At 39.3% G+C, this 25,794-nt stretch overlaps 1 protein-coding gene across 2 annotated transcripts in view; it reads right to left on the bottom strand.

The window, feature by feature from the left end:
• Positions 1 to 25,794, bottom strand: part of Txndc16 (thioredoxin domain containing 16) — a gene marked incomplete in the record, with an annotated part of 86,689 nt that overhangs the window by 32,161 nt on the left and 28,734 nt on the right. For both annotated transcript variants that reach the window (XM_005376781.2, XM_013510324.1), the window contains 5 exon segments: positions 955 to 1,015; positions 1,338 to 1,504; positions 8,099 to 8,249; positions 14,998 to 15,088; positions 24,247 to 24,368. In XM_005376781.2, coding sequence (XP_005376838.2) covers positions 955 to 1,015; positions 1,338 to 1,504; positions 8,099 to 8,249; positions 14,998 to 15,088; positions 24,247 to 24,368 — 592 coding nt within the window.

Genomic DNA, 25,794 nt, shown 5'->3' with positions numbered 1-25,794 from the left:
TTTCCTCCATCACCCTCAACACCATCTGATATTCCAGTCATATTTTTTTTGTTTCCTGCTACTAATACAGTCACACCACAAGGGTAAAACTTGGTTTGCACAGCTGGATCCTCAGAGCCTAGAACTATGCCTGAAACAATGGAAGTACCTAGTAAACATTTCTTGAATGACTATTATTTAGTATTTATTAGCACTAACAATGTTGGACCCAGAGCTAAGTAAGTACATTACTTCATTTAATATTCTGACCTAACAACCCTTTTCAATAGGTAATATTACCCCTATTTTATAATAGAAAATATGGAGATGAACAGAAGTAATTTTCCCAGAGTTACAAAGCAGGATTTGAGCTAGGCAATAGGACTCTAAGGCTTAAATACCTAACCCTGTTCTGCTAATCACTATCATAGAGAAAAAACAACTTAAAAACTAAAATGATACTTTCATTATAACTGTTATCATACATTATAAGGCTTGTAATATAGCACTATGTCTGTAATACTATCTGTGCAACAAGTACTACTAGTGATACTCAAGCTCACTGCCTGGAGGGACACAGGAAAGGGAGAGAGAAAGAATGATTATACAGTCTCAGGATCAACATTATTGCCCTGAAGAGGAAGCTAAAAAGAATTGCATTGAACTTCATAATGCAACTCACAGAAAAGCGTATTCTATTCTTAGCACTGAGCCACGTCCCCAGCCTCTGTTGCCTGTTTGTTTGTTTGTGTTTTATTTTGAGACAGGGTCTTGCCAAGCAGCTAAATTGCCCAGGCTGAGCTAAAACTCCTAATCCTCCTGACCCAACTTCCTAGACTGCTGGGATTACACGAATGCACTACCATGCCTAGCTTGCAGATTTTCTTTTTCCACGAAAAACACGTATTTCTTCAGGACTACATGTACTTTCTTTAAGTAAGCTGACATTAGAGGTCAGTGTAAAAAGCGACTAACCTTTTCTGCTCTTCTGAAGACCACATTGGTATGCTGAGGAATGTTCACTTCCAAAGAATCCCTTTTTCAAAATGGAAATACATGTTTTATGTTGCTAATCTGAAGAATAACAGTCATCTGGGAGGTCAATCTAAAATAGAACTATAAATTCTTACGCTAAAAAATGTTTATGAAAAGTGATTACAATTTAGTGAGTTTAAGAAATTTCATGTACAAATACATACCGCATTGTCTAGTCTCCACGGTCATCTGATCAAACTAACAATGTGCAGACTTCAGCTCCGCCATCAGTTCTAACAGTACTGGGATCTAGCCAAGATTGGAGGTTTTTTGAAAGATACTAGCATTTTGCTAAGATAGTGGCTACTCAATGTGGAAGATACCTTAACAAGAGTAGAACTCCGGCCTTTCCTAGGAGATGCCAAGCGGCCCATTCTGCAGTTCTTCTGTCAGCCTCATATGTAGCTTTCTGGCTCACAATGAAAACCAGTGGTAATCCCAGTTGGAGATGAACAGTTGACACTTGCTGAGGATCTTCAGCAACTTCGGTCTTTATTTAAAATAAAAGAACAAAATGCCTTCACTGTGTGAATCTAATGTTCCAGCATTTGGATTTAAATCCTAATTCATATTAATAAAGTCATGATTGAAAACCAACTCGGTGAAGTAAACTCAACATTAATAAAAAATCTCGGGGCTGGGGATTTAGCTCAGTGGCAAAGCGCCTGCCTGGCAAGCACAAGGTCGTGAGTTCGGTTCCCGGTACCAGAGAAAAACCAAAAAATAAAAAAAAAAATAAAAAATAAAAAATCTCACAATTTTCTAAATTTAATGCTTCCATGTACCTATGTAATTAAACATTATAAAACCAAGAAATTATATAAGGAATTAAACATAAAATTATAACCACAAATCAGGCATATTATAAGGAAACAAAAGTAAATAAAAGAATGTGGTACCACTTGAGGTAAATATTTCAAAGGAAATAGAACAGATAAAACATAAATGTTCTCATATAACAATTTAATAGATGATAAATGACACATTATAAAACAAGAAACATCTAAAATAAAACAGCAGATTGGATACACGTATCTAATTTCTCTCCCTCTAGAAATCCAAGGGAAACCACAGGAGTTAAAAAAGATATAAAAATACATCACTGAACACAGAAAAAACAAGAGGCAGCAATATTTGGAGGCTAGAATACAAAACAGTCGCTGACATGGTTCTGCTATGAACAAAACCCTGAGCCAGGAGAGGAAAAGCTAAGAAATGACTCAATTTTAACTGCAGAATTCTAAAACAGCCAGGAACTGTCAGTGTCTTGTGCACATAGAAAACGTCAGGAAGGCTCTAAAATGAGAAGGAATAGGTCAAAGCTTTTTTTTATAAGTTTGTAAGATCATGTTTGTAATACTGAAGAACAGTGATGTTTTGGGGAACCGGTGCCTGCATATAATATCTTGGTCATTTTTCAACCCCTGGGCCCCTCCCCTAGAACCCCTGCCCTATCTTTGAAAGTCTACCTTCTAGTTTCCTATCATCTCTCCTTTGTTTTATTCATTTATTTATTATATTTTAGGTTTCTCATAGAAAACATGCAATATTTAACTTCCTGAGTCTGGCTTCTTTTGCTTAGCATAATGGTCTCAAGTTCCATCCACTTTCCTATAGTCATTTCACTCTTCTTTACAGCTGGATAATATTCCTTTGTGTATATCTACAATTGCTTTATCCACTCATCTGCTGATAGGCACCTAGGCTGTTTCCAGTGTTAAATTATTATGAATTGTGCTGCTACAGACATGGGTATGCATATATTACTAAAATATGGCATCTTTACTACTATCAGGAATACACCTAGGAGAAGTATGGTTGAGTCAAATGGCATTTCTAGTTTTCTGAGGGATTTCCATACTAATTTCGATAGTGACTGTATCAGTTTGCGTTCTCACCAACAAGGTAGGAAGGTTCCTTTCTCCACATCCTCTCCAGCATTCGCTGTTTTCTGTGCTCAGGATAAGATGGAATCTCAAAGCAGTTTTGATGTGTACTTCCCTGATGGCTACAGATGTTGAACATTTTTTCATATACTTCTTGGCCATTTGTACTACATTTTTGAGAAGTGTCTATTTAGCTCATTTGCCTATTCTTTCTTAATTTGGTCAATTTGGAGCATAAAAAGCAAAGCCTAAGGTATCACAATACCAGACTTCAAGTTATACTACAAACCTGCAATAACAAAAACAGACCTGGAGACTAATGGAATGGAACAGAACAGAAGACAAAGAAACAACACGCACCTTCAGCCATCTGATTTTTGAAAAAGGGACCAAAAACACACTGTAGGTCAAAGGTTTTAAGAAGGAGCTAGATCCCTAGAGTCTCTTTCCCAGCTCCATGAGTTTAGGCAGTGATTCTCCCTCCATGCCAGTAGGAATCTGAGCACCTCAGAAATAGTTGAGCGTGTGGACACTATATCCAGATTGGCATGATTAAGTAATGGAATGTTAAGATGCCTCCCAAAGCCCTTCTCCATTCCATTCTCAGAATGCTAGTAGCCACACTTCTGTCCTTGAGCGCAAGATTGGAAGATGGCTTTTGCAGGATCTTGAATAATCTACAATAGCCTAAAGATAATGACCATGGGAGTTCCTTAAAAGGTAGCCCAGGCCAAATCACCCTACAAAGCCAGGTCAACAAGTCCCAGCAATCTAATTTCCAATCAACTTTTTAAATTTTAAATTATGTACCATGAACAAATATATCCAAGGACTAATAAGCACCTGAGAGAAACCTCTATCATGAAAGACAGAGACCAGAACCCACAGAAAAATAAATAACATGGAGGAAACACAGACTATGCAGGAAGAAGAAAGGTTCAAGAGCCACCACTGAGACCCTCAAGGAGATGGAAAGACATTACACCCATAACGATTTGAAAAGTAAAGTTGGATAAATCTCCTCGTATGCAAAACAAAGAAAGATGAAAAAACAAAAAAAAAAAAACAAAGAGAGATGGAAAGTTATAGAGAAAAGGTAATAAGTAACACTGAAGGACTAGCAGAAGCCCAACATCTAAACAACAGGAGTCACAGAGAGGGGGAAGGGAGAAAACAGAAGGGAAGAAATCATCACAGAAATAAACACAAAACTTTCCCACAACTGAACAACACGAGCTGCCCAGCTGAAAAAGCATAGCGAGTAACAAACAGAATGGATCAAAGTAGATGCACAAGAAAATGCATTCTCACAAACTTCCCAATTACTTAAAATGTAAAAATTATTTTCCAGACAGAATCCTATACTTATATATGTTAGACAGAATTCTAAGATGGCCCCCAAAACTGCCATGCCCCCTCATGAACAAGTCTTGCATAATTCTCTCCCCATGAGTTTAACTGGGACCCACAGTTTAACACAGAAAACAGTTTACAAAAAAACACGAATCCTACTTTCTATTTCTGTTGGCTTATTAATAAGCTTAATGTAAACATATCAAATTACTTCAGATCCTGAATACATGAGTACAAGCTGGGGTTTTTTGGTTGTTGTTGTTAGTTTGTGTGTTTGTTTGTTTTCTTTTTGTTTTGTTTTGTTTTTTTGAGACAGTGTCTCACTACATATTCCGGGCTGGCCTTGAACTTACAGTGCAGCCTAGACTGGCCTCCTGCTTCAGCCTCCTGAGTGCTGAGATTACAGCTGTGTACCACCATGCCCAGTCAGGCTGCTCTGCAAAAGATCTTACTAATCATATGAAAACCTAACCATGACTGAACCTCTAAGGCTTATATATGGATTGGTATGGAAAATAAGATAGGAGAGGTGGTTAACAGTGTGAGAAAGGGGAATGAACATCAGTGAAAGAATAAGAAAAACTGAAAAACAATAATTTAACTCAACAGCCAACAAGTCTTGTAGGTAAGAATCTCAAGAAATTATCAAATTTAGGTGTCAATTTCCAGGATTTCTATGGTTTTTCTGGTTCATTATGTTATCAGAATGCATAATCCTATAACACCAAATTTTGGACTATTGAAGTGTGTCGTGGCTTGTGTCTAGATGTCCCCCCAAAGCTTCATGCAGTCATTGGTAGGACTTTTTCAGAGGTGGCTAGATCTACAGTGTGTTATTGATTCAGGATGCAATGCTAGAATTAAGGGTACTAGAATTAAGGGTGGGTGATTACTAAATCAGCCCACCGATTGGCTTGGCCTAATCTCAGTAGCCTAGATAAAATATAAAAGGGGCAGAAAAAAGCTACTAAGGTCTCTTGCTTGTTTTGCTACCTTCTGCCTGCCATGAGCTGTTTCTCCTCCACAATGCCTGTCGGCCATGCCACCCTGTCTTGGAGTCAGCTGATTATAGACTGAAATCTCTACAAACTGTGAGCTAAATAAACCTTTCCCCCTTTAACTTTGGTCCTCAGGTATTTTGTCTCAGCAACAAGAAAAAGTAACTAAGGATGTTTTCTAAAAGTATTTGACCTTGCTTTGTTTAACCTCAAGTATAGCTTAAGAATAAAAATAACCTCAAATAATGGTTTGGCCAAACATTTTAAGCGCTAAAATGTAAAAGTGACCAATTAGCTCAGAACTATTTAATATCTTCCTAATCCCATGAAATAAGACCCAACCACCACCATCCCTGCCCTCAGTGTCAAGGGATCGTTTCAGGCTTTGGCTCCTTTCTGTACTTTGTATTCACCTAGCCTCTAGAAAAGTGCACTAATCTGTGTTTCTTGGCCTTTCTCTGCTAAGTCTTTCTATACTCACACCAAGATCTGGATTCTTTTCAGCTCTCCAGTCTGATACTGATCTTTAACGTGTTCATGATGGAGCAGTATGCCTCGGTGCCAGGCAGGTCTGAACCACCTGTGGTACACACATGACTGTCCCACTGGGCAACATAAGACAGTTCCATTGGGTGGTACAAGCCACTCAAGGCAACAGTCATGCATTGCACCAGAAGTGGTTCAAGCCAGTGGAAACATATTCATTTTGCCATTTAGATCTTCCCTAGCCTCATGCTATGGGCCTTTCCTACCTAGTCTAGTGTCTAGAAACTCTGCCTGAAGCCTACATTCTAGTTCCCCGGTTGCGGGTGGGGGTAAACTTGAAAACAAAGATGCTTATGCATCATCTCGTGAGAGTGTTGAAACAAAGCCCACTTCCCACTTTGACCATTTAATCCTCCCGTTGTGTGAGGAGGGTCACCTGCATTACATAATCCCAGGGAGTACCGTTCATATTAGAGTTTACAAAATGCAGGCTTTAGGAGCTGTGATTCACAGAGAGTACAGTGTAAATGGGGCTCTGAAATTCTGTCATGTCATGCGTTCAAGTCAAGTCACACTTCACTGAATCCCAAGGCATTATGAAGTCTCCAAAGTTTTACTTTTATAACTTCAAAATTATTATTATATTATTCAAATAAATGTCATAAAGCAAAGAGATCAGAGGAATCACCTTCCCTTAAAAAAAAAAAAGTAGTTTTAAAACATAGCAAAAGAAAGTACATGAGCAGAAACTTTGGGAAAAGGGCTTTTTCAAGCTAGAATGTTGAAGCAAAGCAAAAAAAAAAAAAGAAAAAACACAGATTTTTACCAAGTTTCCAGCAAGTTATAATCCTGACTCCTACTATTATTTAGACAAAATCCTGAGAATTTTTAATATCTAATTATTTGAAGAGACAGAAATGAGACTAGAAAGAAGTGGTGAAGAACTGTACAGTGAGTGAATTGTCTCCTCCATCGCCCCTTCTCTCAAATGGGACATCAAAATAAATTCAGAGGTTATTCTTCCCATGGAAATAAGATGCACACCCCTTCCTTATGAAAGGAGAGATCAATAAAGCATGTTCTTCAAAAAGAAAAAAATCTAACCACAGAAAAAGTTACTTAAAATAAAGAACTAAGGAATTCAGCCAGCAAAATTGTTGCTGGCAAGCTCTGAATTTATTTAAATGTAGAAGCAAGCCTTTTTTAAAAGTGGGAAATATGGCTATAGAACAGACTATAAACATTACAGACCTAAAAGGTATAAAAATAACACAATACTAACAAAAATAAGAAAGGCAGCAAGAAGAGAGACGAAAATGAATGTATGAAGCTAAATTCATTTTTTCAAAGCTAGTCTTAAGATGGAAACATGAAGTTTTTAAATGATTTTTAATTTCTCAATGTTTTTCAGAATACAGTAATTTTCAACACTTTAGACAGTATTTTCTTTAGTGATGGCAAAACATTTATCAGTCAAAAGTTCCATAATCCCTCCAGTTTCACAGTAGTTTTTTCCTTCTGATAAATTCGGTAGTAGGGGCTGGGGATTTAGCTCAGCGGCAAAGCTCCTGCCTGGCAAGTGCAAGGTCGTGAGTTCGGTTCCCGGTACCAGAAAAAAACAAAACAAAACAAAAAAATTCGGTAGCACTCCGTATGACAGGTCCATGAATGGATTCACCACACTACCTGTACGTATCTACACGGTGCAGAGATGATTAGTTCGATGTCATCTAAGGACTAATTACTGAGTGATGAGATTGAACAACATCTTAAATTCTTTTCTTTATACTTTTTTGCATTGTTTAAAATACATGCAGCATTTTATTAAAAAAAAAAAAAAAAGTACTGAGAAAATCTACTTAAAAGTGTTACTCATGTTCAGGACAAGCCTTTAACCTTTCTCAGAAAAGTCTACTGATCACCATCACCTAGTGGGTTTCTGTGAAATTCTTTTGAGGCTGATGCTAAGGAAAGCAGGGCCCCAGAAATCCTACGGTTCCAATATACACCAAGTTTTCAAACAATGATCAAAGCATTTATAAATGAGATTTCTTCTCAACTACAATATGGTCTTTGTGATCTGTGAGCACTCATCAAGGCCCAGAGGTCACTGTAACTACCACAGAGTATTTCACTTATATAACGTTATGGACTAATAAATCAAGGAATTGAAACGTCTAAGAAGAGTCTATCATCTAGTTTGTCTTTAATAAGGAACTACTCCTAAATCTCACAGAATCAAAGAAGTATGTGTAAGAAAGAAGGAAAAGACGTAACTCATTTAACTAAAACACATCTGTGAGTAAAAATCTAGTAAATTTTATGGGCAAGTTATCTGCTCTATTAAAATAAGACACATACCAGCAGAGGTGCTTTCATTGTCTTAACAAACACATGAATGTTCAATGTGGTCAATGGCTGTCCCATTAATGTTCTTCTACATTGCTGAGTCAGATCCGAGACGAGCTGACAATGAAAAAAGTAGAGATGTGCGTGTTCTATATCCTCAGAGCTGCAAATTAAAAATCAGGGACATCCACTTAATGAAGTTCAATGTGTGATCCTTCTACTACCCCCCACAACAATTAAATAACAATTAAGATTCATGCTTCTGAATTAATGTTTTAGTAAGATTATAACATTACTACAAAAGGAACTTGGGCCAAAAAACATGCTATAATGTTAAAGATTAATCTCAATATCTGATCAAACCATATGAGTCATGTAGGCAATTTTCCCCCTGAATCTTTTTATATGGTAGCTTTTTAGTGTTACACAATAGGCCTACGTAATTGTGTTTCAAGAAAAGGATGCAATCTTGTGGACAATGAGATTATTTTTTAATATAGTTGCTTTTCTAGAGCTATCCTACAGAAATTTTCTAGTTTTAATTTAAGCCCAAAGCTGTTTTGAATAAACTTTAACCAAAACAGGGCTTAAAATAAAAACTATGTGCTAGTTTGTGAGAGTGTATGAGTTTATATCTAAAATACTAACAAAGCTCAGCAAATACAGCTTACAGTTCAAGTTTTAGCATTTCTTTCAATATGAAAATGCAAAGATAAACTTATAGTGGGAATAAGGTTTGCCAACATCAAAACTGCATTTTAAAAATCTCTGTATGGCATTAGTAGAGTTTAGCAAAACACTAAAAAATTTTATATTTAAAATATTTTTTCTAATACTTGAGACATGCTTAAACTAAATGTGCAAGGTTCGCTGATTTCAAATTTAATTACAAATGATTAGAGAAATAATCACTTAAAAGATATACTTAATGCCAGCTGTATTTTACACTCTGTGCTAAACACAAGAGATGAAGATAAATAAGACAACTCACATCCTTGAAGGGCTTAAACGAAAGAGGACAATTTAGTAAAACAATTAAAGTATAGTTTATTAGTGCTATAATGTACAAAATGTTACAAGGAACAAAGACATATTCCATTCCACCTCAGGTTGGGAAGGAAAAGAAAGGAAAGGGAAAGAAGATCAAAAAACTTCAAAAGCAGGAGAGGAGAGAATGGATTCTCCAGGACAGGAAAAATGGACATTTCAAATAAAAGCAGTAATATATCGAAGGCTCAGTGACAGTATACGACTTTTGGAGAAGAGCCCCGAACCGTCACATCCTGCTGGAAGGAAAGCACTGAGAGCAGAAGATCTCAGTGAAGACTGAACTCCATATTAAAATCTCTGAAATTATAAAATAATTTGAGAAAGTTCTTCAATCAGGGGTCACTTGCTTGCAGGTAACAGAAACCAAAGTGAGGAGAACTTAGGTGAAGTTTAGAAGAATATCTCACGGAATACAAGGAAAATTCAAATAACGATCAGAAAATACAAATAAGGAGAGAAATCTATACATTCTATACAGAGACCCGAACAGCAGGAGTTCAGGGGCCTCCATCCTGCCATTCTCACTTTTCAGCTTCCAACTCATTCTGTGAAGACACTTCGCTGCTTTTTCTGTAATTGGGGAAGAACTCCAGTGAGCAAGACAGCCGTAGGGAACTGCAGGATCCAGTTTCTCCCCATCAAATCCAAGACCCCTAAGAGAGAGGAGCTCGTTTTCTCAGAAGTGGATCTGCCAGCCTTAGGTCAGGGGCGCCCATCTGATTTAACTCACTGACCTGTGTGGATGTGAAGATAATAATACCATTCGTGACCTACACGGACTCTACACAGGAGAAATATTGAGATGGGAGGGACAGGGAAGGGGCCAAAGGAAAAGAAAAGGATTAAGATGTCTTATCTACATGTACTAAATCCTATACCAATAAAAATGTTTTAAATTAAAAAATGTAAAAAGAAGGCATATGGAGAGGCAGCAGAAAGTACTTATGTCTCTACAGCATACTAACTGCTTTACTATCCATCTTACACACCCTGAACTGCTACATAATTTCAAAAATACTCAGGCCCACTGGGCATGGTGGTACATACCTGTAATCCCAGCACTCAGGAGGCTGAGGCAGGAGGATCTTTGGGAGTTGGAGACTAGCCTGGGCTACAAAGTGAGCTTAAGGCCAGCCTGAACTACATAGCGAGACCCAGTCTCAAAAAGACCAAAAAAAAAAGACCAAAAAAAAAAGAAAAAAAAAACTCAGGCCCAACATGATATAGTAATCAATATACTCATCTTATCCATTGTATAGCCCCAGAAACCATAATAATGCCCCCCACATACAAGTCATTCAATATTAGTGGAATGAAAGAATGAACAAAAAGAAAGCATTCACCTCACCCCCATTACTAGAAAAGCCACTCATAGCTAACCACTTTATCTAGAAGGCACGTCACAGGACCACCATATTCAGAACACATGGTCCTACTCAGTCACATCAGGTCCAGATATGACTCCTCATTATCTTGTTATTCATGAAGAAATGATAATTCAAACATCCCCCATACCGAATACTCAAAAGTAACAAAACAGGCCAGCTGTATTTTCAATTCTAGAAATGGGAAAAAGGGAAAAAACTTCCAGAATAATACCATGTTTTACTTTTAAGTCAGAGAGAAGGAGGAAGGGAGAGCGGGGCAGAAAGATACAGACAGACAGACAGACAAGGCTTTCTCTGCTGGAAACGAAGGCAGGTAACAAGAGAAGCACAGTGGCGGGCTCTAACGACTGCTTTTTGTATCTTGCGACTCCAGTGACTACTTACAGCGAAGATTTATGGTACTGTTAGTGAAAGTCTCACAGTGTTAGAAACGTATTTCTCACACAAACTGTGAGCATGCTTTAAATTTTTAAGTCATTAATGAGGGAACCAGCAGAATGCCAATAAGGAGAGAACCCTGGAAAGAGGAGTGCAGGTTAATGGCATACAGGGCAATAAAAAAAATGTAACTTCATAAGAACATTTTTCTTCACTCACCCTGAGCCCCAAATCATTTCGCCTCAGATCATTTTCAGTTTTGTGTACATCAGCCTCCAGACTTTCAGAGTTGTAAAACATTAGGGGCCTTAAACAATTATGTATAGTGTATCAAACAGACATTATGTCCTGAGAGGTCAGTAGGCTCTTCAAAAGTTGACACATGGCATTAAAAGGTTAATTACCATTTTGACTTGCCCTTTCTGAAGGGCAGTTTGAAGTCAAATTTAGTTTTAAAATACACTGGTTACTGCTTGTGTCCTTAAGTACTAAATGAAAGAGCAAATTTACCTAGAGAATACCCAGCCAAAAACACTGAAAAGTAGTTTTTCTACCTAGAATTACAACCTAGACAAGAAAAATGAACATTAAAACATTCTGTTTAAAAAACTGTACTCAGCTGGCTGTGGTGACACAGGCCTGTGATCCCAGCACTTAAGAGGCTGAGGCAAGAGGAACACCATGAGTTCGAGGCCTGCCTGGGCTACAAAGTGAGTTCAAGACTAGCCTGAACTACATAGTGAAACCCTATGTCAAAAAGACAAAAATAAAAACAAATAAACAAACACTACTTAAAAACATTTAGGATTGGAATGTCAAAGTAATTGACAAAAATTTCACAAACAAGATACAAAATCAACACACAAAAATCCAGTGTTCTTGTACCACTCACTGAAAAAACAATTGGAAAGAATTCTATTCACATAGCTTCAAAAACAAATCAACACCTAGGAATCAACCTAACCAAGGAGGTGAACCACCTCTGTAATGAAAATTACAGAACTCTGAAGAAAAATATTGAAGAAGACATTAGGAAATGGAACTTGTTCTTGAATTGGCAGAATTAGTATCATTAAAATGGCCATACACCACGAAACACATGAAAATATATTCAGCATCTCTGTCCATTAGAAAAATGCAAATCAAAACAACACTGAGATTCCATCTCACTCAGAATGGTTCTCATCAAGGACTCAAGGGGTAACTAATGCTGGCAGGGCTGTGAGGAGGAAGGAACCCATCTACATTCTTTGTGGAAATGTAAACTAGTGACTAGTGTAACTGCTCTCTGGAAACCCGTATAGAGATTCCTCAAAAAACTAAAACCACACAAATTCCATTTGACCCAGCTATACTTTGCTGGGTATTATTTTTTCTTTTTCTGTCTTTTTGAGACAGGGTCTCACTATGCAGTGCAGCCTAGCCTTGAGCTCACTTTGTAGCCCAGGCTGCTCTCCAACTCACAGTGATCCTCCTGCCTCAGCCTCCTGAGTGCTGGGATTACAGGTATGTGCCACCACACCTGGCCTTTTGCTGTGTATTGTGCTGAAAGAATGATATGGTTAACATATTACAGTGATACATGCATACCCGTGTTGACAGCAATGCAATTCACAACAGCTAAATTATGGAAATGGCCTACATACCCACCAATAGATAAAGGATAAAGAAAATGTGATGTATATACACCATGGAGTATTACTTAGCCATAAAGAAGGATAAATTTGTAGGAAAAAAATGGCTCTTAAGACCATAATGTTAAGTGAAAGCAAACAGATACAAAAAGTTAAATATTGCATGTTTTCTCTTACATGAGAAAACCAAAACATAAGTAATTTAAAGAGCAAAATAAAAGAGTGATGGTAGAAAATAGGAAGATAGAGTTTTTGGAAATTGGGCAGGGGATCTAGAGATGTGAGAGAGAGAATGGTGAGAGATAAAGGAGATAAAAAATGATCAAGAGTATATATACCAATTCCCCCACACTAATGTAATTATTATTTATCACAAACATATACTAACAAAAAAGTTATATATGTGGTAAAAAAACAAATAAATAAAACAAATAAAAGATAAAATGTCCACATTACCACAAGGGATCTACAAATTTAATGCAATCTCCATGAAAATTCCAATGATAGTCTTCTGAGAACAAGAAAAGCAATCCTAAAGTTCATTTTGAATCAAAACAATGACCCTGAATAGCTACAGCAATCCTGAGTAGAAAGAACAAAGCTGGAAACATCACAATACCAGGTTTCAAGTTACACTAAAAAGCTGGAGTAACAAAAATATGCTACTGACACACAAAAAAAGATATGTAGATAAAAACACAAAACAGACCCATGCACCTTCAGCCACCTGATTTTTGACAAGGGAGGAAAACATAGATAAGAGAAAAAACAGCCTTTTTTCCCTAAAATGATCTTGAAAAATTAGGTGTCTATTTACAGAAGATTGAAATTAGATCCCTATCTCTCATGCTGAACTAAGATCAAATCAAAATGGATTAAAGTCCTAAATATAAAAATAGAAACTTTGAAACTGCTGGAAGAAAACATAAGGGAAATATTTGAAAGGAAGGACTTCTTCAGTAGAACTCTAGTAGCACAGAAAATAGTATTAAGAATCAACAAATGGAATTACATCAAGTTTTTTTTAAAAAAACAAAATCACCAGAGTAAAGAAACAACTTACAGAATGGGAGAATTTTGCTAGCTACTTTTCTGACAAAGGATGGAGATACAGACTAGAAAAAGAACTCAAAATATTTATTAAACCCCCAAAACAAATGACCCAGTTAAAAAATGGGCAAATGAACTGAACAGACACTTCTCAAACGAAGTACAAATGACCAATAAGTTTATGAAAATATGTTCAACATTTTTAGCCATCAGGAAAATGCAAAACAAAACTACACTGAGATTCCATTTCATCCCGGTCAGAATGGCTCTCATCAAGAATATAGGAGGTGACAAATGCTGGTTAGGATACGAAAAAAAAAGAAGCCTTCTCCATTGGTGGGAAGGCAAACTAGTAGAGCTACTATGGAAAGAAATATAAAGATTCCTCAAAAAAATAAAACTGGACATACCATTTGACCAGCCATACCTCTCCTGATTATATTCCTTAAAAAATTAGAAACATCATATTGTAGTGATATATTCATACCCATTTTATAATGATGTAATTCACAGTAGCTAAGCTCTGGAAACAGCCTAGATACCTGTCAATGGATGAATGGATAAAGAAAGTGTGGTATATATACACAATGGAGTATTACTCAGCCATAAAGAAGAATAAAATCATGTCATTTGTTGGGAAGCAGAAGAAACTGGAGACTACCGTGCTAAGTGAAATAAGCCCATATTCAGAAAGTTAAATATCTCAACCTTTCTCTTACATGAAAACCTAAAATATACATAAATGAATAAAATAATGGAGAGAGGATCAGAAAGTAGGCTCTTGGAAGATGGAGGAGGAGACTGGAGGAGGGGAGAAGAAAGGGAGAAGGAAGTAAAGAGACTGAAAGTGATCAGATATGTTACATGTATGTGCCAATTCTCTGAAAGGAACATCACTATTCTGTATTACAAACATGTTTTCTCTTACATGAGAAAACCAAAATGTAAGTAACTTGAAGAGCAAAATAAAAGAGTGATGGTAGAAAACAGAAAGATAGAGTTTTTGGAAACTGGGAAGGAGACCTAGAGATGTAAAAGAGAGAATGTACAAACATGTACTAATAAAAATTTTTAATTAAAAAAAATTCTCATAAAAAAATTCCAGTGCTTTTCACTGAAAGCTGTTATTTTACCCACTGTCTGATCATTGGGGAAATTTACTCCTAAGATGTCTCACTTGGCCACCATGGGTCCCTTCCTGTGGCTGATCCACCCCATCCCTGCTCAGCTCAGCCTGATGTTATTTCTGCACATGTCCACCCTGCCATAGCAGGATGAGAGCAAATTCACATCTGCTTGGGGTTCCTTCAGGTCAGCCACGCTGTGAGAGTGCCACGGAAATGTTGACTAAGAATGTGAAGTAAGTGAACAAGAAAAAACAAAGTCATTACCCTGTGCCTCTTACACCTACCCGACACTTTCCAAAAGGCCAATTTCTGTGGTTAAAACAAACTGGTACGTGGTCCCATACACAAACGCAGCTTCCATGACTGCTCTGTGCTCTGAAGAAAAGATGGGGGTGGGGGGAGAGGACGGGTTAGTGTGTGTGGGATTCCGTGCAAACCTTTATTCTGAACATTCCCCAAGACGTTTCTATTTCCTATTATATTTAAAGAAGAATCCTTTGCAGGAACCCCAGTTGGGTAAATGCAAGCAGTTAAACAAGTCAGAAAAAGTCTGCTCTATTAAAGGTAAGAGATTTGGAGAGCAGACAGAGTTACACTTCAGAACATGACATAACAAATGTGTGATTGTTTCTTCCCAGTACTAGAAAAGAGAATATGAATTTATAGTTTTGATATGGTGAGTTTTATATATGTCTACATACATTTTTTTTTAACCAACCATATACTTATTAAAGAGACAATCCTATAAAACATATTAAGAAAAACAGCCAGGCATGGCGGCTCACACCTGCATTCCCAGCACTGGGGAGGCTGAGGGAGGAAAACCGTGAGCTCGTGCCAGCCTGGGCTGCATACCAATAAATACCCTGTCTCAAAAATAAACAATAACAAACAAACAACAGACAAAATAACCAATGTCCCTACCCTCTATCCCATTTCCATTTACCAGTTTACAACCACTTTGAATTCTTCCACTATTTCTTTTGGTATTTATCTCCAAGTGTCTAAATGACATTCTTATTCTCTCTCTCCTCTCCCTCTCTCAGTTGAGAGAGAGAGAGAGGGGAGAGAGAGAGAGAGTGAGAGAGAGAGAGCGCACAAAAATGCATACACACTTCAGGAAAAACAATTTGTATGATGTTTTCTCAACAGATGGTGATACCCTTATATGGGGGGCCCTACAGGATGTTGCATATTGCAGAAAACCCTCTACCCGCCAGTCCTTAGAGAAGAAACTGAAAACGCACGCACAGCAATGGCCAAGGTTACCCAAGCAGCAATGTACCACACTAAAAAATGTCTGGAAGCTAATGGCCTCCACTGTGAGCACCTCTTGTAATTGTAGAGGCCAAAGTATCAGAGTAACAATATATTATACAAGCTTCTATTTTCTTGAAGTGTGTACATTTTTTGTCAGACTGTACATCCACACATACAAACATAAATAAACATAAAGGTTTATTATTTATTTATTTCCCACTATGGAAGACAATAAAGTCAATCTCTTTTCTAAAACACAGCTCCAGGCCGAGTAAAGTGGCGCACACCTGTAATCCCAGCACTCGAGAGGCTGAGGCAGGAGGACTGCCGCAAGTTTGAGGCCAGCCTGGGCTACAAAGTGAGTTCAAGGCCAGCCTGAACTGCATAGTGAGACCCTGTCTCAAAAAGACAGGGAAAAAAAAGGAGGCCAGGAATATAGCCTAGCATTGTGGTGGCTGGCTGGCAAGTGCAAGGCCCTGAGTTGAATTCCCAGTACCATAAAAAACATAAAACACAGCTCCAGAAATGTACGCAAGCCAGGCACAGTGGTGCACACCTGTAATCCCAGCACTGGGAAGGCTGAGGCAGAAGGATCACTGCGAGTTTGAGGCCAGCCTGGGCTACAAAGTGAGTTCAAGGACACATAGGGAAACTCTGAACTGCACAGGGAAACTCTGTTTCAAAAAATAAAAAACAAACAAAAAAAGAAATGTACCCAATTCCCATTCCCTCAACTTCTACTTTTTATTAGATTGATATTCAGAGCTTACACTGTGATGGCTCAGAAAGCATTATTTACAGATGAACCATACAGTGCAGAATGGCCATGTTTTTCGGTCAACTCCGTTGTCATGCAGTTATAATGCTTTAAATTTCATTTTGAACAATTGTTTTAAATCATACTCTTCCATGGTCTACCCCTCTTGATTCCTGATATATCAGATACACTGTCACATTCATCATCTTACAGACACTTCTGCAGAGCTCTGATCTGCTCCACTCTGGATGTCTGCTGCACAGTGCCTGCTTGGGCATTCTTATTCTCGCTCCTGAGCTGAGTCCTTCGGCCTGTTACCCACATCTTCTTTATTTTTTCCCCCTTGCTCCCATTCTCTTGTACCTTTCTATGAGAAATATGAAACATGTATTTTTTTTGCCACTCTGCACTTCTGAAAGTGTCTTCACTTTCCTTTCACAATTAACTAATACTGCCTGGATATAGAATTCTAGGTTCAAGTCATGTCCCTAGGAATTTTGAAAACATTGTTCATTTTCTTCCATTTCCAGAGCTGCAATAAAGAAGTTCAATGCTTTTCTGATTCTTGATTCTTCAATGGCAAACTCTGTTTTTTTCCTCTGGAAGAATCTAAAACTGTCTCATTTTTGCCAATATTCTAGAAGTTTCGAAATGAGAGGCCTTGGTATGACTCAATAGTCATCCACTATAGTGAGACTCAACAGGCCTTTCCGATCTGAAAGCTCAAATCCTTCAGTTCTAGAAAATTTTCTTGAAGTATTTCTTTTAGCAATTCCCTCCTACTCATGTATTAATTTCCCTCTTCTCCTCATTACCATTTCTAGGTAGTTACCATCCCCTACCTCCCCAGCAGTAGAATCATGTATCATCAGATTATTCCACTCACCACCCTGAGGCAGGAGATTAGGGCATGGCAAGGAGGCCGGACAAAAGGGTGTGATCTGTCTATCATAGAGAACCAGAAAGAAAGCTGGACAATAAGGTGTGAAATGTCAACCACAGAGGAGGCTGGATAATATGTGTGACCTGCAATCAGGAGAGGTATCAAATCAAAGTTCAGAGCAGCTTCCAAAGACCTGGATCTGATGTCAGAAGAAGGATATAAAAGATGAAGGGCATTGGGCCTCATGCCCACTGTCTCCTTACCCTTCCAGGGACCTGCTCTGCACACAACAAGCATTTCCTCTCTCCTTTTTCACTTCTACTTTTTACTTCTTTTATCTTCAATAAATGAAATTTCTGTATTCATCAGTTGTCTCCATCCAATGCTTTAATTAGGATAAGAGCCCAGAGCCAATGGATACTCCAGTATCCAGCAACAACCCTCTCCTGAGTTATACACCACCCTAGCCAGGATCACTCTCCCTAATTCCAGGGAGAATTTATTTTCTGTCACACTGTCGTGCTCTTCAACACTGTTGTCATAATCTCTGCTGGTTTTATTATCTGCAGGTGGAGTCAAAATCCTAGCCTCTCAGTTCTTGGTCTTCCCTACTCCAGTGATCTCTCTTAAGCTACAACTTTACCTTCACTGCTATGGTCTCCCTCCAACCCTTGTATAACCTTTGTGTAGCACCCCACACGTATAATCACACAACTCTAGGCCACTCTGTCAGGTACACAGCTCTAACTCATCAGGACCAAAGAGCCACAGATTCTACCAATACAGACATTCAACACAGGGACAGAGATCAAACTCCTGGACCCTTAACTTGTAACTCATTAAAAGCATGATTTGGGTTTTCTTCTGAGGTGGACAGGAACTTAAAAGCATGCAATCACGCGTGCATGTGTGCGTCTGTGTGTGTGTGTGTGTGTGTGTGTGTGGCTAGCAACAAAAATGTGACTCTTTGCTTGAGCCCAAGAAGTCACTAAAAGTAGAACAAAGCTTCAGTTCATTCTGCAAAACTCTGGGTCAAATTTGTTCTTAGCTCTACATACAGGTGTGTTGGAAAGCATCTGTCTAAAACCTGGCAAGACAAGGTTTATTAGCCCTACGTTTAACTAGGCCATTTCATCTCCAACTGAGACACCAAGATAAGAAATTGACAGTTATTCAGCTACACCCAGAACTATCCACTGCCCTAAACTTAGGGACCTTGGATTCCAGCAGAGACTTACATACCTCAGACTGCCCCAGGCAGAATCAATCATCTCATGGGTCTTGAACTGCCCTCAAATCAGCAGGATTCCTTCAGAGCTAAGAAACCAGGACAAAGATAATGACTAGGCAGACCCCAGCCTTCCACAGCACCACGAATATGGTCTCTATTCTTTTGTGAATGGGCCAGTCTGAGTGATTTCTTCAAACCTGTGCCCCCTTCAGTTTGAGAAACTTTTTTCTATCTCCTCTTTTTTCTTTTGTAAGGGATGAGCTTTTTCTTTGTCAGAGCTGTGTTCTCCTTTATTTTCTCTTACTTTTTTATCAGAACACGTTTGTGCTACATAGTGAACACATCCAGTGTGCATAGATGGAGCATGTGCACAGCAAACACATGCTTAATTCCTTTACACCCCCTCCCCCCAACACCTCTCAATCCCCTTCCCGTATGCCTAAGGCCTCCCTCCCTATTTCCTATTGTCTAGCTTCTATTTTGCTGTTTGATTTATTTACACTGTGGGTGAATACCTGTTGAATGCCTCAGTTTCCATTTGCATTATCATTATTCCTGAAGCAAGGACCAGTGCTAGCTGGTGACACCATCACCTTCCACTGTCTCACTCCCCTCTGGTCTTCTCTTCCCTCCTAATCAGCTGAAGTTTCATGGTCAATGTTGATATTCCGCTGTCCACGGGGCCCGAACAATCCCAGCTAAGTGTAATGGTGTGCCTGTTGTGTGCTCCCTACGCTCCAACAATCCCAACATAAGTGTGGCCAGAAGCAAAACGAAACAAAACTGGCTAATGGTCTCACCTGAAAGTGCTGATATTAACTACTATTTTTGTCTAGAACCTATTCTTTATTCCCAGGCCTCCTGAACAACTACTTCATCTTTTCTTTCTTCAACTGAGAATTTCTACTTCAACGTACCACTTTATTTCTGTCTCACTAACAGAACAAATTAAAAACAAACCAGAAAAACTTGCACAAGCTTCCTAACCACTACCTAACCACTTAGCCGAGGTGATGCACACACTGTCTCACCGCTGCCCTCACTGTGGGTGAACTCGCTGTGCTTGCACCAAGGGCCTTGCCTCCCCGCGCTCACCGGATTGCAGCCCCTCCCATATTGCTAAAGAACCTGCTGCAGCAATTCTTCCCTTTTTCCTGTCCTCTCTCTGCTGAATCTTTCTTGTGAACATACAAATAAGCTGCTCAAAAAATTCTTCGCTTGACCCCACACACCCTTCTAGCCACTGCCCTTTTTCTCGTCCTCTTAAGCAAAACTTCTCACTGCTGGGTCTCTATGTCCACTCTCAACTGCTCTCTGCTATTCTCTCTAATACCTCTCCATCCACTCCACAGAAACTTCCCTGCTGAATGTCTCCAGTAAGCGCCACACTGCTCTGCATAATGCCCAACAGGCCGTTCTCATCTTAATTTCAACATCACCTAATTTGTGCCTACTCTCTTCCTTACAACTCTAAAAGCATCAATAATACCTTCAGGTCCTTGATGAAACTTGGAACATCTGGACTTTTCTGGTTTCTGCTGATTCTTAAAGCCTAGGCAGGTACCCCCCAAATAACTGAGAGAACTACAAATGTCCCTATACTGCATTATAAAATAGCTTGCTGCAGAAAATCGTTTTGGTCTAGAAGCTACTATTCGCTGCATCAGTAAAACATGGTTATCTACTTGGACTGAAGGATGATGATGCGTGTGAAAAAAATATCCCAGCAGCAGACGGAAACATTTTCCTTCCCTTGTAGCCTGGCTCCTTCGCTTCAGACATCAAAACATCAGTAGCTAATCCTCAACGCCGCTGCACAGCCTATTAGAGCTGGGGAAGCTCCTGGATAAATGTGCACAGGACACTCAAAGAATAGAGGCTTCTGTGCTGCCTGGCTTCTCAGAAAAGAATGAGGCACATTTTGTTCCCAAGCTAGGTCCGAGTAAATGCAGTAGTATTTCGCTAACACAAAGGTTCTCACTGCCCTGGAGAGAATCTTGAGAAATAGTATGCTCTACTGTTTCCCAAACTTACCAATATAAAAGAATCATCTGATGCTTGTTAAAAAATAATAATAATAAAGATTTCTGGGCCTCACTCCACACCTGCTGCTTCAGACTCTCCAGCCTTCTCACAGAACTCCAAAAGGGAGACAGAGCTCAGCAGGTCTTTCATTAGGCTAACAAAGGCAATGCAAGCGGCACCTCCTGCTACCCACAGCAGAGGCGCTCCTCCACTGGCACGAGGCTGCTAGGTTCTGCCCGAAGAGCAGGGCTGGCAGCAAGCGTGTCCACCCCTCCAGTGAGAGCACCTGCTCTCCAGAGGTGGCCCTTGTGGTGAGCCCTAGTGTCATCTGGACCTGCTGTCTGCTTGCCAGGGCCCTTTGCCAAAAGGAATGCATTCCGCCACAAAAGGTTTTGTGACACAGGTAAAAGAGTAGAAGAGGTTCTCCAGCAGGAAGGTGCAGAATGGGTAGGACTGGGAAGACCAAAGGGCTCCGCATCCCAGAACTAGCCTTTTCCTCACCACACACTCGTGCCTGCTTGCCACGTATCTGTGAGTCCAGGGCAGACAGAAGGTGTCTGTGTGTCTTGGCTATTGTGAATATGCTGCAATGAACAAGGGAGCACAGATGTCTCAAGATGTGGCTTTCAGTTCCCTAGGCTCTACACCCAAAAGGGGACTGCTGGATCAAATGATCCAAGTCAAGTCAAGAACTACAGGCAGCTGCCTGCTTCAGTGGTGAGGGCTCCAGCCCTAGGGGGAAGAAAGGGGCCCGAGAATCAACAGAATGAGACTTCCCATGTAGGGTGCTCCCCAAGTTAACCATCACCCATCAACTGATGGAAGAGTGGTTAGGAACACAAACCTGCCATCCCTGCCTGTTACCCCAGATCAAGCCACAGAGACCCCTCACAGGCGTCCCTGAAGGCCTTAGCAGACACATTGTAAAGGGGGAGATGACAAAGGCCACCTAGAAGCCAACCTCAAAATAAGGCAGATTGTGAGATCTTGAAAAAAACCTCTATCCGCAGTGCTACTGACAGAAGTTCCTACTGACAGGCAATCAGAAATGCCGCGGTGAGAAGAAAACCTGATTGATGTCAACTGTCAAAACCAGAGAGGGAGACTGAAGCAATAGTCTGGATGCAGGCACTTGTTCCCCCATTTTTACAAACTCCTTCGGAGCAAGCAACTTCTGGTATACGGCTTGTTAAGACTGTTCATACTAACTGCCAAAGCAGGGTAATTTCAGTTAAAAACTTTATATTATTGAAAATACATAGTAAATCTCAGATCTTTACTGAGTCACGTTTCATCCTCCCTGAATTAAGAACACTAGCACAACATGGTACTTCTTAACTCATCCAAAGCTACATTCTTGAACATGGTGGTTAAATGAAACTCCCCTGAGTCACCTGAAGGGATGAGGAAAGCGGGCAGTCAGGTCTGACAGAGCGAGGTTCTTCTGACGGAGCTGAATCTCAGTGGGACAAGAACAGTCGCACTTTCCTGCTATTGTCAGTTCCGTTACTTGCCCGGTCTGTGGTCTAGGGTAAAGGCTATCACTTTGCCATGTTGTTTTCCTAGATGTAAAATAGCTGCTGGCATTTGCACACCCAGTGAATGGTGATTCGCCTCAACTAAGGGATTAGTGAGAACAGATGCCCACCTAAACCATCTCCTGAGCCTAATGGGATTAAACTAAATTTAGGATTTCCCATCATTGATATATGCTATGCTACACCTTGTCATAAGGAAGAAGAGCTTATCTGGACAAAAATTAATTTCTTGGAAATTAATTAAATGGAAATTCACAGCTGTGTGAATTCTGCAGTGTCTAATGGTTTCGACTGGGTCTCCTCTTTCCTGCGTAACTCGCTCAGAGATCTCTTCTGGTCTCATAGCTGTATTTCTTGAATTGATATCACCAATCTACCTCCCAACATAAACATGCAGTCTAGTGATACCCACACACCTCGGCTGTCGTTTGGGTGTCAGCGTCACCCCCTTGGATGTCTTATGGGTATTTCCCAAGTATGATGCCAAAAGGTCAACTCCAGAGCTGCTCCTCCAAGCTGTCCAGTCCAGTCTATTCCCAGTCTTTCCCTAATCTCAGTTATTAGCATCTCACTTTTCAAGTACCTCAGACCAAAATCTCACAGCCAGCTTTGTCTCCACTATTTCTCAGTCCACATCCAATATGACAACAAATTCCGTTTTCCCCTATGTCTAAAATACTTCTGATATTCACACTAACATTACCCCCATTGCTAACGTCCTGGAGCCAGTCACCCACCAGCACCTCTTGCCTGCATTACTGCGATAGATCCCAAATTTTCTCCAAAATTTTACCTTTGCTTTTTTGAATGTATTCCAAACCTAAGTAGCCAGGCTGATACTATTAAAATATAAATCAGGAAGTTCCCGTTCTGGTGTAACAATAGCAGTGTAAGTCCCACCTAGCTCATCCCTTTTACTGATTACAACTAGAAACTCTAAAGAAAACAGAACAACCTGAGGACTCTAAAAGGCAAACAAAAGCAAGCTGACTGTGAAATATTATTTCACAAGTGTATCATGGTCAGTAACATAACATATAGCCAGCAAGCTTCATAGGTATAAAAATTGAGATTTCCAATAAATGATTTGTTTCTTAAGAGCATTTATAATTATTATAATGTCTTTAACAGCATCTCATGTTAACATGGTTACATTATAACCATTAATGAGTAAAAGTCTTAAAAACATAACTACATTTTAATCATAAAATGTTTATGAACTTCTTTACCACAAACTTAGATGTTAATGCTCAGTTGATGATGTCAAAAAATGGATTTTTTTTTAAATCAAGAAAAATCATTCTAAGCAACAAAGTAGAAAAGAAAGCCAGTCAGCCAGTCAATGAGATTTATCAAATATTAGGAACTATAATTTCAGGTACCATGAGGACTGTAAGGAAATAAAAATAGTAATAGTTAACATACAGCACCTACAAAATATTCTAGGCAACGTTTTAGTTACTCAAATTCATTGTGTTTTTCACAATAAAACTAAGACGAGGGTATCTTCTCCATCTTAATGACTAGGAGACTAAAATTAAGTAACTTGTCCAAGGTTACACTGTAAGTAATTGGTGGAGGAAGAAGTCTAAGGTAGTAAGTATAATGTAGTCAATCTCTTATCCAATCATTATATTATGAGTTCTTATCCGATCATTATATTATGAGTTCTTATCCGACTACTAATTATATTATGCTGCTCATTTGGAGAAAGATGGCATAATAGTAAAGATGTTTAAATTTTGTTTTAAATATTAAGTGTATTCTACTTAAAGTACTTTAATATATTCACACAAGTACATAGGCATAGCAAAGATGAAAGCAAAATTTTATAAATACCTGGAGTTCCAATGGCTCTTACATATGAAAATATCATATTTGCTTTTCCTTTCACAGTATTTTCTATGTTCTGAAGGTCTTCCAGGGTAGTGATATATTTCACTTCATTAAAAAGAAGAGCACTAAAATAAATACATATAAGATTAGTAGAAAATCAGACATGTATTAAATACATCATAGGTATGTATTTTTGTTCAAGAAACTTATTTTTAAAAAATAAAGCCAGGTATGATGGCTCACTTCTGTAATCCCAGTACTCAGGAGGTTGAGGCAGGAGGATCGCTGTGAGTTCAAGGTCAGCCTGAACTGCATAGTGAGACCCTGTCTCAAAAAATTAACTAATTAACTTTAAAAATTAATTAATTCACCTGGGCATGGTGGGGTACACCTGTAATGCCAACACTCGGGAAAGCTGAGGCAGAAGGATCACAGGTTGGAGGCCAGCGTGGGCAATTTAGCAACTTAGTGAAACCCTGTCTCAAAATAAATAAATAAAATGTAATTATAAATTAAAAATGTATTTTACATTTAAGAGGTGTGGCTTACAGCACAAGCTCTGGGTTATTGATCCAGTAGTACAAAAAGAAGCAAGAAATTTAACTCCTTTGAACAAATTAGCAGTTTGAAGAACCTACGCAAGCCGGGTGTGGTGGCATATACCTATAATCCCAACACTCAGAAGGCTGAGGCAGGAGGATCTTTGTGAGTTTGACACCAGCCTGGGTTACAAAGTGAGCTCAAGGCCAGCCTGAACTGCACAGAGAGACCCTGTCTCAACAAGATGAGGAGGAGCGGGATGGGGAGTGGGGGGAGCAGGAGCAAAAGAAGGAGCAGAAGAAAGAGAAGGAGAGGTGGAGGAGGAAGAGGGGGAGGGGAGGGAGAAGGGGTGAGGGGAAGGGGGAAGAGGAGAAGGAGAAGAGGAGAAGGAGAAGAGGAGAAGAAGAAAGAAGGAGGAGGAGGAAGAAGGAAGAAGGAAGGAGGAAGGAGGAGGAAGAAGGAAGGAAGGAAGGAAGGAAGGAAGGAAGGAAGGAAGGAAGGAAGGAAGGGAAGGAGGGAGGGAGGGAAGGAGGGAGGGAAGGAGGAGGGAACAAAGGAATGAAAGAAGGAATGAAGGGAATTTATTTTAAAATGTACCACAGTTTATGAAGTAAGTGCTCTGTATACGGTGGTTTGTACTATTCCTCTAACCTCTGCAAATTTCAAATATTTCATGCTGGAAACAAAGCAACAGTTATTTGCAGATGATAGTGTTAGGCAGGTAGTTAGACATCAGAGGCCCTGAGGGACAAGAGGGAACTCCAAAATAGCATCCATTGCCAGTTAAGAAAAGAAGCAAAGATGTCAATGTATAACACATTTATAACCACATCTTAGGTCTCAGGCCCAAAGCCATCCCACAGAGCACAATGACATTAAGGTTACACTTTGTATACCTTCCTTGTGATACCTGGCTACCTGGCATCTACTTCAGATCAAGGCACGCTGCATTTCTGGCTGCCACAGCCCACGGAATCAATGATATCAGGGAAGGGGATGTTCTTTAAAGAC

This window comes from Chinchilla lanigera, unplaced genomic scaffold (assembly GCF_000276665.1).
Source record: "Chinchilla lanigera isolate Chin_1 unplaced genomic scaffold, ChiLan1.0 scaffold00008, whole genome shotgun sequence".
Taxonomy (NCBI): Eukaryota; Metazoa; Chordata; class Mammalia; order Rodentia; family Chinchillidae; genus Chinchilla; species Chinchilla lanigera.
The sequence above is the reverse complement of the archived record's forward strand: the minus strand, read 5'-3'. Positions and strand labels throughout refer to the sequence as shown.